Source organism: Protopterus annectens, chromosome 2.part0, assembly GCF_019279795.1.
Source record: "Protopterus annectens isolate FY-2018-M chromosome 2.part0, PAN1.0, whole genome shotgun sequence".
In the NCBI taxonomy this organism is placed as follows: domain Eukaryota; kingdom Metazoa; phylum Chordata; order Ceratodontiformes; family Protopteridae; genus Protopterus; species Protopterus annectens.
Genome location: NC_056728.1, coordinates 434,669,921 through 434,683,855, shown reverse-complemented (window position 1 = coordinate 434,683,855; position 13,935 = coordinate 434,669,921). Strand labels below are relative to the sequence as shown.

Here is a 13,935-nt window from a genome sequence, read left to right as displayed (position 1 = left end):
TGCCTCTGTTGTTCACTGTTTGCTCCTCTCGCAGGGTAGGCCTGGCGGATTGGTTTGTTTCTGCCTGCGTCTCTATTCCTGCCCTTTGAATTTTTTTGTGGAGTCAGAAAGGGACCAATTTTGCAGGCCAGTTTCCTGCTAACCTTGGGGGTTGAACCTGCAAGAAATCTTTAACAGTTTGAACAGATTTGGGCTGCCTGACGACAGGACAACCCACTTGTTATGACTGCAGATGCATCCATGAAGGACATCAAGCTGTTACTCAATGTGCTGCCATCTTGGAAGTCCCAGCTTCTAAACTTCTTGAACTACGTAGTCCTTTTAGGTGGAACATTGGGGAATTTCCTCCTGGGTCCGGGAGGTGGAAAGGAAATGGGAATGTAATAATTTCTGGATATTACACTTAGCATCCAGGCATTGTTGTAAGATTTGTCTAGGTGCAGGGGACAGACAAGCCCCGACTGCCTCCAGAGATGGACATTTGGGCAGAGCTTCAGGAGCTCTGATATGGCCTCACACAGAAGGAGCCTCCGAAGCCATAGTTTTGTTGCCTCCCGCTGCCTCTGGGGCAATGCCTACTACTGAAACCTCTCCCTCTGCCTCTGGAGGAAGTGTCTACGTGCAGGTCTTTGAAAGGTCCCAGACACATCTGGAACCAAGTTTTCTTTCCTCCTTGTTGGTTTTTGGCAAAGGTCCTCTGTGGGGTATAGTATTTGATCCCCATAGCAGATGGGGGGGTTTCCTTCCTGCTCGGTGCAGGTTAGTGTTTTATTCACCAATAGCCCCAACAAGGGAGAGCAATCAAAAGGGGCATTAACAAAGGACACGTTGAAGGGTTCTGCAAAGTCACAAAGCCTCATCCAGGAATGTCTCCTAATGGTTATGGCTGAACTGGCTGCTCTTGAGGTACCTTCCACTGTATGGGAGGATCAACCTCATCGAGGAATTGGAAACAGATGACAGAGTAGCCAGTTGAGGACAGACCTTCTTGAGGTCAGCCTCGGACATGATCTCAGCAAAAGAATTTGACAGCTCCTCGATCAAATCTCTTTAGAGATGGGTAAAGTATGCCAGGTAATTTAATGATCTCAGTGCAAAAACCGCTGAGACGTAAATGAACTTTCCAAATCTGTCCACTACTCTGGACTCCTTGTTCAGTGGCTGAACCGCAGAGCTTTGCTTTGTTAGCTCCTTTTTTGTAGCTGCTGTCACAATGACATCAACCGGAACACCCTTACTCCAGTGACATCTGTCTGAAGATGGGAGCTAAGAAATTTGTCTGGGCACTTGTGGATGGGCTTAACAGTGTCTGGCTCCTTCCAAACCCGTTGGGAAACTAGGTCAATACGTTCGTTCACTGGGGGAGGGGGTCAACCAAGATATACATAGGCCCACCCTAAAAGCCTCCAGGAACACCAACTCTTCAGAAGGAGGAGACTGGGAAGACCAGTCACCCTTCTGTTTAAGGAGTTCCAAGATGTCTCCGAAGGAGACGTCATCAGGTGTTGATTGAGAGGACCCCTCTCTCTCATCAAAGTTGGTGTCTTCATTGAGGGACTTCATCAGGGAGTCTGTGCAGGCAGATCTAAGGCAGGAATGATGGTTCATTGCTTGGACCTGATGATGAATGGAAGGATCAAACATGTCAGAGGATGGATTCTCTAAGCAAAGAGAAGGCCCTTTCTGCAACCTGGAAAGCCGAATGACTCAGAGAAACTCCCTCCCTCCAACCCCAGATCTGAGACCTCTAGAAATAACAGGACCTGAGATGTTGGGTGCCGAGGAAATAAGGAGGAGGAATGGAACTGAAAGTTAGAGCTAAACTCATCCCCTTGGACCCAGTGCCAACCTCTTAGATCTGTGACTTGTACTGATCCAAAGTAGGGGTCGAGGAAGGGTATTTCCTTGGATCCAATGCTGATTCTCTCAGGTATCTAAGATCTTGGGGCTCAGAAACCATGGGTCGGATTGGAAAAGGAGTCTGTAAGGAATGGGTCTGTGTGCTCACGCATCCAAGAACGGACGGAGTTGGCAAGACCCTCATCTGGATCTGAGCCCTGAGAAACTTCCGCATCATCCTGTCTATATCGGCTTCTGTCAAGCCTCTAGAAGATCTGGACAAAACTGAGGAAGTGGGACTGGATGATTTTGTAAGGGTTTGCAAGATTTTTGAAGGAGAAGCTGGGGAAACTGGTTTTAGGATGAACTCAGGAATACGGCTCCTCACGGTCAAATCTGAGGTTGTAGGATCCGACGCAGACATAGATGGCAATGGAGAAGTTGACAGTAATGATCCCTGTTAGATCCAAAGGGGCCTGTGGATCCAAGTGAAAAGTGACCTTGCTCAGATACGAGGAAGTAGGATCTGAAACTTTCTGGCATTTCTCATATGGCTTCGACAATGCCCTTGGAGATGCTAAGAGGGCTCGTCTTTTACATTCCCTGGAGCCTGGAAGTTTGGAGAGGGTTCGAGCCCCAGAAGAAGAAGCAGGCGATGAAGTTGGTAAAAGTCCTTTTAAAATTAGCTTACTGCGCCAATCCAAGAGGACTAGTGGACTGAAAGAGGCACATACCTCACAAGAAACACTGATGTGACCTGGTCTTAAGCAGTAGATGCACTTCTTGTGGGCATCTGAATTAGGGATTTTATGCTCACAAGAACTGTATTTTTTAAATCCTGTTGGTTTATCAGACGTACTACTGACTAGGGAACAAGAGCAAACTGGTAAAATCAGTTTATAGCAAAAAAAGTTCAATCGTGTGTGTGTGTGTGTGTGTGTGCATGTGTATGCGTATAAATATATATATATATATATATATATATATATATATATATATACATACACACACACAAAGAAAAACTTTCTTTCTCTCTAGTATGTAACATCTATACACACACACACACACACACATATATATATATATATATATATATATATATATATATATATATATATATATATATATATATATATATATATATATATATATATATATATATATATGTATGTATGTATGTATATATATATATATATATATATATATATATATATATATATATACAAATAAAATACCTTTTCTTTCATTAGAAAAGTAAACACTGACATTCAGTGAAAACTGCCAAGATATATGCCCACTATAGTACAATAGACAGATAAATGTTAACTGGTCCATTGAAATACTGCAGAGAAATTACAAAGGATTGCCAGGCATTTATATTACAGTAAAAAATAATACCAAACTACACACTGAATGTTACTGTGTAATATGCTGTCTATATTCCAAGTAATAATGAAGCTGACGTGTACTTGTCTTCCTATTATCCCTTGAAAAATCCCCTGAAAAGTGTCTGTAGGTGGTCTAGTGGGGTGACTCAGAAAAGAAATTAAATAAATACAATATCTAAAAATACCAGTGAACAGAAAACTAGGATGCTACTCCGTGGTAAAACCTGGACAAGCAACTATTAGCTTACATTCATGGGCTTCAGGCTTCCACTTATTTTAAAATCAGGAATCTCATTATACCAAGCAGCAGCAAGATTACGTTCAACAGTAACTTTCAAGTTAACAGGTTGCAAAAGCTGAATTTCCTTCTGTAATGAACCGCCTTCTACAGTTGTCCTAAAGGAGAGGAAAAAAAAGAAAGCATGTTAAAGTAAATCAGGATCTTCTCAAAATGCATCCTAGTCATTACTGCAGTACAAACCTATACAATTTTATAATAAATGTTAAATATTTTACAAATTTAAACAACAAAAACATGACTTTTTAAGGCATAATCTGGCTACTCAGAAGCATTAGAAGAAAAACACAAAGGATGGCAAAGAAAAAACAAAGGTACTACAGCTAACAAAATACTTTTTGCTGATATTGGAAAGACATACACCTGTACTGGATCAGTGTAACCTTTTGATCCTAGTCTTGTTTGTGAAGTGAATTAGCACTCTAAGTAATAATGCTTGACAGAAGGAAGTAATGGATCATGCAGTGGAGTTGCAAAGCTCAGTGCTACAAGAGGATAGTCTTCCCATCAATGAAAGGCCCATCATCTTCCTTAAACTCCTATTCTGGAGGGCATACTCACACCTCACAAACTGCTTCCATGTTTGCTTTTTGCCACGTTTTTATTGTATGGTTTTGTAATTCCAAATAATGTTTTTGCTCAGTTTTGGTACTATTTCAGAAAAGGCAGTCCTTTTCATATTTATCCATAAATATTTCAGAAATTGTTAGATAATGCATGAGGAATACGCATATCATTGCTTGTTCATACGCTTCTGTACTGTGCTGCAACAGAAGTCAGACTGAAGCAGCCAGATGGCACAGATAAATGAAGCCCTTACTATGGGTCAAGCAACCGGAATTGGATTAATGGCTCACGCGTTTGAATCCTAATGACGGTTCAGCTTGAAATGATCACTGGGATGGGACTGTTGAAGGGGCAAGGTTGTCCTGAGACCAGGGTTGCCACATTTCTAAAGGGACAAGTAGGGACCAAGGGACCAAAAAAAGAAAAGAAAAAAAAAAAGTCTTGCTGTTTCGCACAGAACAAAAGCGGCTCCACTTTGCGATTTATGATTGGCCCGTATGTTGGTACAAGAGACAATCAAAAAAAATCACACAGTGAAGCCTCTTCCGTTCAATGCAGAACAGCCTACTGTTCTGCCTTGAACAGAAGTGGCTCCACTTTGTGATTTATGATTGGCTTGTATGCCGGTATACGAGCCAATCAAAATTCACAAAGCAGAGGCTATTTTCCCGGGATTTTAACAGGTAGTGCGGGCCTCAGCATGGGATTGCTAATCTCGGGACAGTCCCACTCAAATAGGGACCTCTAGCAGCCCTGCCTGAGACCAAGGGTGGGTATGTCTTCAGTGGCCAGGCCTCACTGCCAGCCAAGCCTAACTGTGCTTCACTTTCATGCTGGAGGGGTACGACCAAGAAAAAGTCTGGTGCTTGCACAGTATGATGTTAAAGACAACTCCTCCACTCAACCTCCAGGACACTACTTTTCTCTTCCATTTCCTAATTAACTGGGTGATTCCATCTAAGAAACTGTACCTGGACTAATGCCACTGTCCATATCTATTCTATTTCCACCACAGTCCCAAAACTGGAGGTTGGGTAGTATCAGTGTTAGGAGAAGGATTATTAGGAAGGGAACCTGATGGTCAAATCTGCAATGCTAGGACCCCCCCCCCCAAAAAAAAAAAAAAAATCAGCCAAACTGCTGCTATTACGATCTGTAAGATAAGGGAACAGAAGGTTAAATTGGAGGAAAAAATGATCAAACTAATTGTTGTATTTATTTAACAGCTGAAAGAATAGATGTTAAATTGATCTTAGTTATATATACAAAAAATTTATCAGAGTAAACTAACAGTGACTTCACATCTACTGTGACTGCTTCCAAGTGAATAACATAAGGAACTACTGAGATTAGATTATTTTTTGAACAGCCAGTCTGACATATGTCAAATAAAAACTCATTGTAGTATAGTAATTGGTAAACAAGCCTTAGACAAGAACAACTCTCAAAGAAAAAATCAAAAAAAAATTCATGTCATAATTCATGTAGCATTTTCAAGGTGTGGAATGTTGAAAAAAAAAAAAATAAAAAATTCTTAAAAAATTATTTAAAAAAAAAAAAATAAATAAAAAGAAATCATAGTATTAAAAAAATTCAACAATAAAAGTCATTCAAATAGCAACTCATAAAAGGCCACCACCCGAACGCAAAAATTTAAAGTTTGTTTACAGGAAAGTTAGGAACTAAGGGAGGAATTAGTTGAGTTACTTTCCCCTCTTTAGTACACATACTCTGGTTCCTAGTAAAATGGGTGAGATAGTAGTGAGGAACTGTTTGAACTCAAAAATGCTTTTAAGTCCCGATCCAGTTTTTTCAAGTTACGTTCTAGCAAATAAGCGCTTGTATGCCATGATTCCTTTCAAACCACTGAGTGTATATAACCCCCATCCATCCCATCTTCCAGCTTCTTTTGAAAGGATCATGTGAAGTACAAACTGATATTCTTTACAGATAATAGTTATACCGTCCCTCGTATCACATATCTTGAGTGTTAACACTTACTGTAATTGATTTCTTACACTTGCACTTCACCCAAGCCACAATCCTTCAAAAAAAAAATTGGGGCCAAATGGATTAGGGGCTGTGTTAGTGTGGTGATGTTTTTGACACCTGACACTTCCAGAGCACATGCACACAACGTATTTCCTTAATAGGGGTTAGGGTTACCGAGGATGAAATATTGATGAAATTAGGCTTGAAGTTACAGCCAAAAAAGATAAGGAAAATACTACCTATCTGAAAAGCCATGTACTATGGCCTTAGTTCTAACACACATACGTCTTACATTTGGTGTTTTCCTCTCCCCTAATGACATCTCTCTGACCAACCATGTAAGATTTTGCCATTAGTTCGTCCACATATTTATTTTGCAACTGTTTGGTGCCATGAGGTAGGAACACCACTCTACACTAGGGGAGGGACAGACAAAGCTCCACTCAACTGTACCACTCAACTGTGTATACCAATCAGTATACCTGGCTCTTTTTGTGATTGCTTTCCTCATTTTATCTGACTGATCACTTGATGAGAGGAGGTACCGTGTCTGCATAGCATATGTATGCAATTAAAAAAAACTACGCGTTAGCTTTTGGCTAACACATTGCCAACCACCTGTTTCGTTTATGGCCATAGATCAATAACATCAATAACACTCAATAACCGGGCTACGTGAACTGGAGTGGCAACTGAGTGGAGACTTTTTTAGAGGCCGTTTTAGCTAAGTTAAACGAAAACTAAAAGCACTCAGCAGTACTCGCTAGGAGGAGCTGTTAAAGTAGCTTGTAGATTTTGTATTTTTTTCTACTCATATGCATGCATACTTTTTTTCCTTTTAAAAAATTTTTTTTTTTTGACTTCATGCTTCATGTGGCCGCTTGTTTGTTCTCCTTTTACCTTATTAATTATTAATTTTGATTATTATTGTTGTTTGTATAATAATAAATAATATCTTTAAAATTAACATACCTTATTATATGGTTCATACTTATAATGATTACTATTACTTTTTACTAAGATTTAATCCATTACTATTTATATTACTTTTACTTTTTATGAGTTGCTATTTGAATGACTTTTTATGTTGATTTTTACTTTAACGTTATGATTTCTTTCCACACTTTGAAATGCTTATTACTAACATGAATTAATGTTTGCATTTCAAGTTGTTCTTGTGAAGGCTTCTACTTGTTTACCAATTACTACAATGAGTTTCACCTTATCATGTTGTCATTTCCCCTCATTGTTAATTTGTTTTCTGGAAGAAGCTGCACCTTGTTTGAAAAAACGTTGTGTGTTAAATAAATTCGTTAAGACTACCGCATTTATATGTCAAATAAAGTAAAAGGTCTGCACAGCTGTCATGGTACATGCAATTATGACAAACATTCCAAGTGCATGGTTTCCAAAGTCAGCTTTGCTCGAGTGTGTTTTCTAAATGAAAAATGAAGCACACTGGAACACACTTCAGTAGCCCACTTCTACTATGCCTTGCCTTTTAATACAGCTTGGATGTTGTGGACCTATAATCGTCACTATCAGTGCACAAAGTAGAAAAGCTGTGTGAACAGATTTGTTTCATAGCTGTCTGAGTTTTTACACAAGTCCAGTAATTTGCTCAGAGGATTAGGAACACTGTAGAATTAGTTACTTCAAAATATTGTGTTAAAAAAGCAATAAGTTAATGATACAATTACAAGGAGGTAAAATTTACCTTGAACTGAGATTGCATTACATGCTGCTAATTAGCATACAATCTAATTTCTTATCTTGTCACATACTAATGCTCTATATTATTTTGAGGGATAAGCACGGACATCAGTTGTTAAAAAATATATATCAGACCTTATCAAAATTCTCCTCATTTAGGCAGCAGTGCACTCTGGGAATATGAGGTGTTGTCTACACCACCACCACCAGTACAGTCTCTCTTTCCAGACTCATCCTTTTCAGTTGAATTTTATTTGCAGGAGGTCAAATATCTTTTATGGACAGTGTAAATCAAAATCATTTATGACAGCAGCACATCACATTTTCATTAAATAATACTAACAGGTTAACTAGTATATCAGTTCCAGTAACAAATGGCTAGCAGCTGTTTACACTTTTAGTGTTTAAATTACTTTTTGGGCCTGGTAAAGTCTATTGGGAAAATTGACTTAATACTACTTTTAAATTTTTACCAACTTCTGCTGCTTAATTTCACTGGGCAAGAGGGATCATTTTCAGCTTGATGATAGAACAAACTTCCAGTCCCACAGTTGGTCCTTCATCCAGCCACAAAAAAAAAAAAGTTAGCTAAACAGCCTTTGCTACCACATTACACTAGAATTTGCCTCAACCGCAGATGAGTAACTCTGCTTTGGCCAAAACTGGTTCCTCAGACCACTCATCTTTATCTCAGGATCCCTCTCATGTTGACCATACAGCCACTAGGACTGTGGGTTAGCCACGTCTTCTGTAGTTGTTGGGATCCCCTTAGCATGCAAGGAGGAGCCATTTTTGTCATTATTTGGAGGAGGAGCCCCTGCTTAACAAGAATGTTGTGCCCATCCCTGAGGATTCAGCTGCTGCCATTAAAAATCCTGCTTGCCCAAATTTTCCGGCCAAACAGAAAATTAAACTTCTTCTAATGCTCCAGTTTCCTGGACAGGAGGAGTTTAGTAAGTCTGGCTTATGGCCTTGTACAGGCTACTGACCCTTCATTTCAGGTGATTTCATGTAAGACAGAACAAGGGATTCCTCTTTTCCTGAAGAGATTCAAGAAACTGAATCTGCAGATGAACGTAATGGGAGAAATACAGTTTTATTCCTCCGCAGAATTCAGATCCAGAGTCGGAGGACAGCAAGTTACATGAATCTCCCTGTCAAGGATTATCTTTCCCTGAGCTTATTTCCAGAATATGACATTTTTTCAATGGGAGAACACTGAGGTTTCTCAGTCTCTCAGAAAACATTATGAAATATTATGAAGTACAGTTGTGTACACTTACCATAAATGTAGATGCTCGAGTGTATTCACTGTTGCAGTCATCACATTTGGGCTATCTGCCTGCAAGTAGCCCTCAGCCGGCCTGAATACCAGAGTCTTGGGATTTGTGTCAGATGCTGTCGCTTCTTCCATGACGTCAGGGGTATAAAACATGCAGCTGATGCCATTACATCAGTTTTTCTTGCCTCAGACGTCAGATGCCCCCAAAACAGGAAGCAGTAACATGGTATATCATACCCCCAGCAAAAAACAAATACCAATGATATAAGATATGCCAAACAGAAAGGATAGGAAAGAAATCAAGAGAAGTCAGGGGGCTGGAGGGAGGATAACCAAGACTGCAACAGTGAATACACTCGAACATCTACATTTATGCTAAGTGTACACAACTGTACTATGTTCTTTGTGTTTCACTGTTGCAGTCATCACATTTGGGTTGATTCCAAAAGCTAAGGAAGGGTGGAGGTAGTTATGAAGCATTAGGGCTGGCAATCAGGCCCTGTAAGACTGCAGTGTCAAATCCAGCTCCGGATTTAGAAAATATAAGCAAGTGGTAGTGCTTGGTGAAAGTGTGTACAGAGCTCCAGGTTACAGCTTCCAGGATGTCCCTGCTAGGGACTCCGCTGAGAAATGCTGTAGAGGTAGATGTAGCCGTAGTGGAATGAGTTCTGATCCCCTGTGGGGTGGGTTTCTCATGGTGCTTGTAGCAGAAATGGATGCAGTGTGCTATCCATTTAGAAATGCTCTGCTTTGAAATGGCCTTGCCCTCTGCCCCGGCAACAAAGCTGACTAGCAGCTGGTCAGATTTTCTGAGAGGTTTAGTCCTGTCCAGATAGAACTTAAGCTGCCTGTGCACATACAGGGAATGCAGGATCCTTTCCCCCTTTATTCAGAGGATTAGGAAAAAAGGTTGGCAAATGAATGGACTGGTTTAAAGCCACACTAGACACCACCTTAGGCATAAAGGATGGACTAGTCCTGAGGGAAACCCTGTCTGCATGGAAGATAATGAAGGGTTCCACTGCCATAAGGGCCTGCAATTCAGACACTCTTCTTGCTGAAGTGATGGCTAGAAGTAAAGCTGTTTTCCATGACAGGAATTTTAACTCTGTTGTGGCTGCAGGTTCAAAGGTCGGAAGTGTGAGCTTTTCTAATACAAAGTTAAGGTCCCAGGCTGGAGTGGGAGCTCTCCTGGGGGGTCTTACATTTTTGGCTCCTCTCAGGAACTGTTTTACCAGAGGATGAGAGAAGAGGGGTGGCTCAGTATTATAATGAGCTGAGATGGCAGAGGCATGAATCTTAACTGAAGAGAAGGATAGGCCTTTGTGGAACATTTCTGTTAAGTAATCTAGTATATGAGGTAAGCTGGGCACAGTTGTGCCCATTCCCAGAGAATGGCTCCAAGAACAGTACCGTTTCCAGTTTTCCGAATATGATTTTCTAGTAATAGGCCTCCTTGCCTCAAGAATGACATCCAGCATCTGCTTACTGAGGTTTGCTGGTGTGGAATTCAGGGGATTAGCCAGGCTGCAAGATTCAGGGTCTGTAGCTGAGGGTGCAGAATCTGGCCTGCCTGCAGGGACAGCAGGGAAGGAGTCTGAGGCAGGTGCCATGGTTGTAGCACAGTCATACTGTGCAAAAGGGGGTACCAGTGCTGGCATGGCCAGTCTGGCACAATCAGGATTGTCCTTGGCATGTCCTGTTTGATTTTTAGTAGAACCTTTGAGAGGAGTGGCGGGGGGGGGGGGACATACTGAGAGGCTTTCCCAGGTGAAGGACAAGGCATCCACTTTACAAGCTTGGCTGTGGGGAGTTCTGGTACAATATTTGCTCAATTGATAGTTCTGAGGGAATGCAAAAAGGTCCACCTCTGGTGCCCCCCACTTGTTCCTCAAAAGCTTGAATATTTGGGGTTCCAGTTCCCACACGTGTGGATCCATGAGATTTCTGCTTAAGTCGTCTGCCAGTGAATTTAGTTTCCCTGGCAGGAGTTGAGCTTGTAAGTGCACTTGGTTGCTCAAGGCTGTGTTCCATAGAGCCATGGCTAGTCTGCAGAGAGGGTAGGAATGGGTTCCCCCCTGCTTGTTTATGTACCACATAACTGTGGTGTTGTCTGTCTTTACCAATAGTTGCCCTGGAAGAATAAGGCCCTTGAAGGCTGTCAGAGCATTCTGACCAGCTAACATTTCTTTTTGATTGATATGCAAGTGCATTTGCTTTGGGTTCCATTTGCCCTGAATGCAATGCCCTGCCATGTGAGCCCCCCATGCATAGTCTGATGCATCTGTTAGGGTTTGGGCAGTAGGGGGTAGAATGAAAGGGAGTCCCTTGTTGTGGTTGTAGGCCTCTGCCCACCAAAGGAACTCTGTCCTTAGGCAAGGAATGATAGGAATCATTGTTTCCAGGTCCTTAGAATGTTGCCACCTGAGACATTTTAGGTACCATTGAAGTTTCCTCATATGCAGTTTTGCATATGGAATTAGTAGAATGCAAGAGGCCATGAACCATAAGGCTTGCAGTATTTTTCTTGTAGATGGCCAGGTTTTGGTGATCAGTAGACTGAAATAGTTTGTCAAATAAATTTGTTTTTCTGGAGTGAGGAATGCCATCTGGGAAGTTGTGTTCAAGCTTGCTCCCAGGAATACAATGTGTTGGCTGGGTACCAGTTGTGATTTCTTTTCGCTGATGGTGTACTCCCGTGAAGTCAGAAGTCTCTTTACAAATGCCAGGTGCTGAAGTAGCAATTCCTGACTGTCCGCCTGAATCAGGCAATCGTCCAAGTATGGGTAAATTTGAATTCCTCTCTGCCTGCAATATGCAATGGCTGGAGTAAGGCACTGTGTGAATACCGTGGGCACAGTAGATAAGCCAAAGAGAAGTGCAGAGAACTGACAGTGCATAGAGCCTGCTCTGAAGCGTAGGTATTTTCTGCAAGATTCCCTTATGGGAATCTGCAGATAAGCTTCTGTTAAATCTAGGGTTGCTAGCCAGGAGTCCTTGGCTAGCATTGGAAGCAGCTGTTGGAGAGTTAACATTTTGAATTTTGGAACCACCAAAAAGGTGTTGAGAACAGACAGATCTAGGATAGGATGCCAAGAGTTTTCTTTTCAGGGGACCAGAAACAGTCTGGAGTAAAAACCTTGACCCCTTTGTTCTGCTGGGACAGATTAAATAGCCTTGATACTGAGAAGAGGAAGTACTTGCTTTTGGGCCTCTATCCACTGGTTTGGTGGTAGGTCTGGCCATCTGCTTATGGATGGGAGTGAGTGGAATTGGAATCTGTATCCCTGGGAAACGATGTTTAAGACCCAAGACAGGTAATGTATTGCCAATTTTTGGCATGCAGTGCAAGTTTTCCTCCTAAAGGTGCAAGTACTTGGGCAAGGCTTGGAAGAGTTAAGGATAAGTCATTGTGCAATTTTTCCAAAGGATGGAGGTTTACTACTCCCTGTTTTGGACATAGGAGCACTCCATTGCTTACATCTGTTCATAGCCTGAGACTGAAGTCTTGGTGGTCTTCTGCCCCTGGGTTTGGACTGAGAAGGCCTGGAAGGGACTGGAAAAGATCAGTTTTTTGAAGGCCAATGCCTACTGAATCTAGGTGGCTGTATTGTAAGAAATCCTTAACAGTTTGCATAGATTTAGCTTTCCCCTCCATTCTTTTGAGGACTTCTGCTTTATTACCAAACAGACGCTCTTGATTTAATGGTACATCCAGTAATTTTACTTTGACATGCTCTGGCAAGTTCTGTTCCTTAAGCCAAGCATGTCTTCTAAGAACAGACCCAGTGACAGCAGCCCTGCAAGATGCTTCTAAAGCATCAAACCCACATTGCAAAGTATGTTTACCAACTTGGTTAGCAGAATCCATTAACTCTTGTAAAACTATGTGTTCTGCATAATCAGGAATCAACAACATTTTTTGTTGAATCAGCTCCATAATATGCTGATACTTTAATATATGAAAGTGGCAATTTAAAGCCCAAATGGCAAGCGTAGGAGAGGTGTATACCTTTTCTCCCATCTATCTAATGCCCTGGAATCCCTGTCCGAAGGGGTAGGATTTTTGACAGTTGTAGCCTTAATGCCTTTAGGTCCCTGGGAAATGGTGTCTGGATCCACAGTAGAATTCCTAAAGAGGAATATGTGGGAGTCAGGCACTCTATAGTATCTGTCAGGTTTCCTGGAAGCTGGAGGCAAGGTATCAGGGGTAAGGCTGGATTCCAGGAAGACATCTACAATTTCCAGAACAGGAGGGATAGCAAGAGGCCTCTGCTGAAGCAAGCTTAAAAATTTCCTGAGTCTCTTTTTGGACTGGGAATAGTCCTGGCTCTCCCAGCAGAAATGTTCTCCAAGGGTGTGCAGGGTTTCACCAAAGGAAAAATCCTCTGGAGGGGAAGCAAAAGGAATGGTATCCTCTGCATCAGAATACTCACAGGTAGATAAGGGTATATCTTGGAAATCAGAAGAATCAGAGTAATCAGATTCCTGATCAGAAGAATCAGAAGGAAAATCAGTTCTGGGTCTTTTTGAAGGGGAAGGCTGATTCCCCTAATTAAAGTAATGAGATCCTCAGCCATTCTAATCATTTGTTTTTGTGGCATGTAGGCCTTAGAATGCGCTTTGATAGTCCATTTCCTAGGCGTAGTGCAAACATTAGGCCTGAGAAATTCTGTATTTTTGGTTTGAAAGGAAGTCGTCGGTTTAATATGAAGATCGGAAGGCCTGAAAACACCCTCAGAAGCCGGTGCCTGCACAGCGGCTCTGGACCCATCCAAGGTAGAGACATCCGCAGGTTCCATAGTCGAAGAAGCATCTCTCTGCATACTGGACTCCGAATGGGTCTCAGTAGAGGC

The 13,935-nt window shown here is 41.6% G+C and overlaps 1 protein-coding gene across 2 annotated transcripts in view; it reads right to left on the bottom strand.

Moving 5' to 3' along the window:
- The window catches only part of VPS13A (vacuolar protein sorting 13 homolog A), a 4,910,496-nt gene that overhangs the window by 2,232,001 nt on the left and 2,664,560 nt on the right, over positions 1-13,935 (bottom strand). For both annotated transcript variants that reach the window (XM_044060868.1, XM_044060869.1), the window contains exon 34: positions 3,476-3,623. In XM_044060868.1, the coding sequence (XP_043916803.1) occupies positions 3,476-3,623 (148 nt within the window). The remainder of the gene's footprint in view (positions 1-3,475; positions 3,624-13,935) is intronic.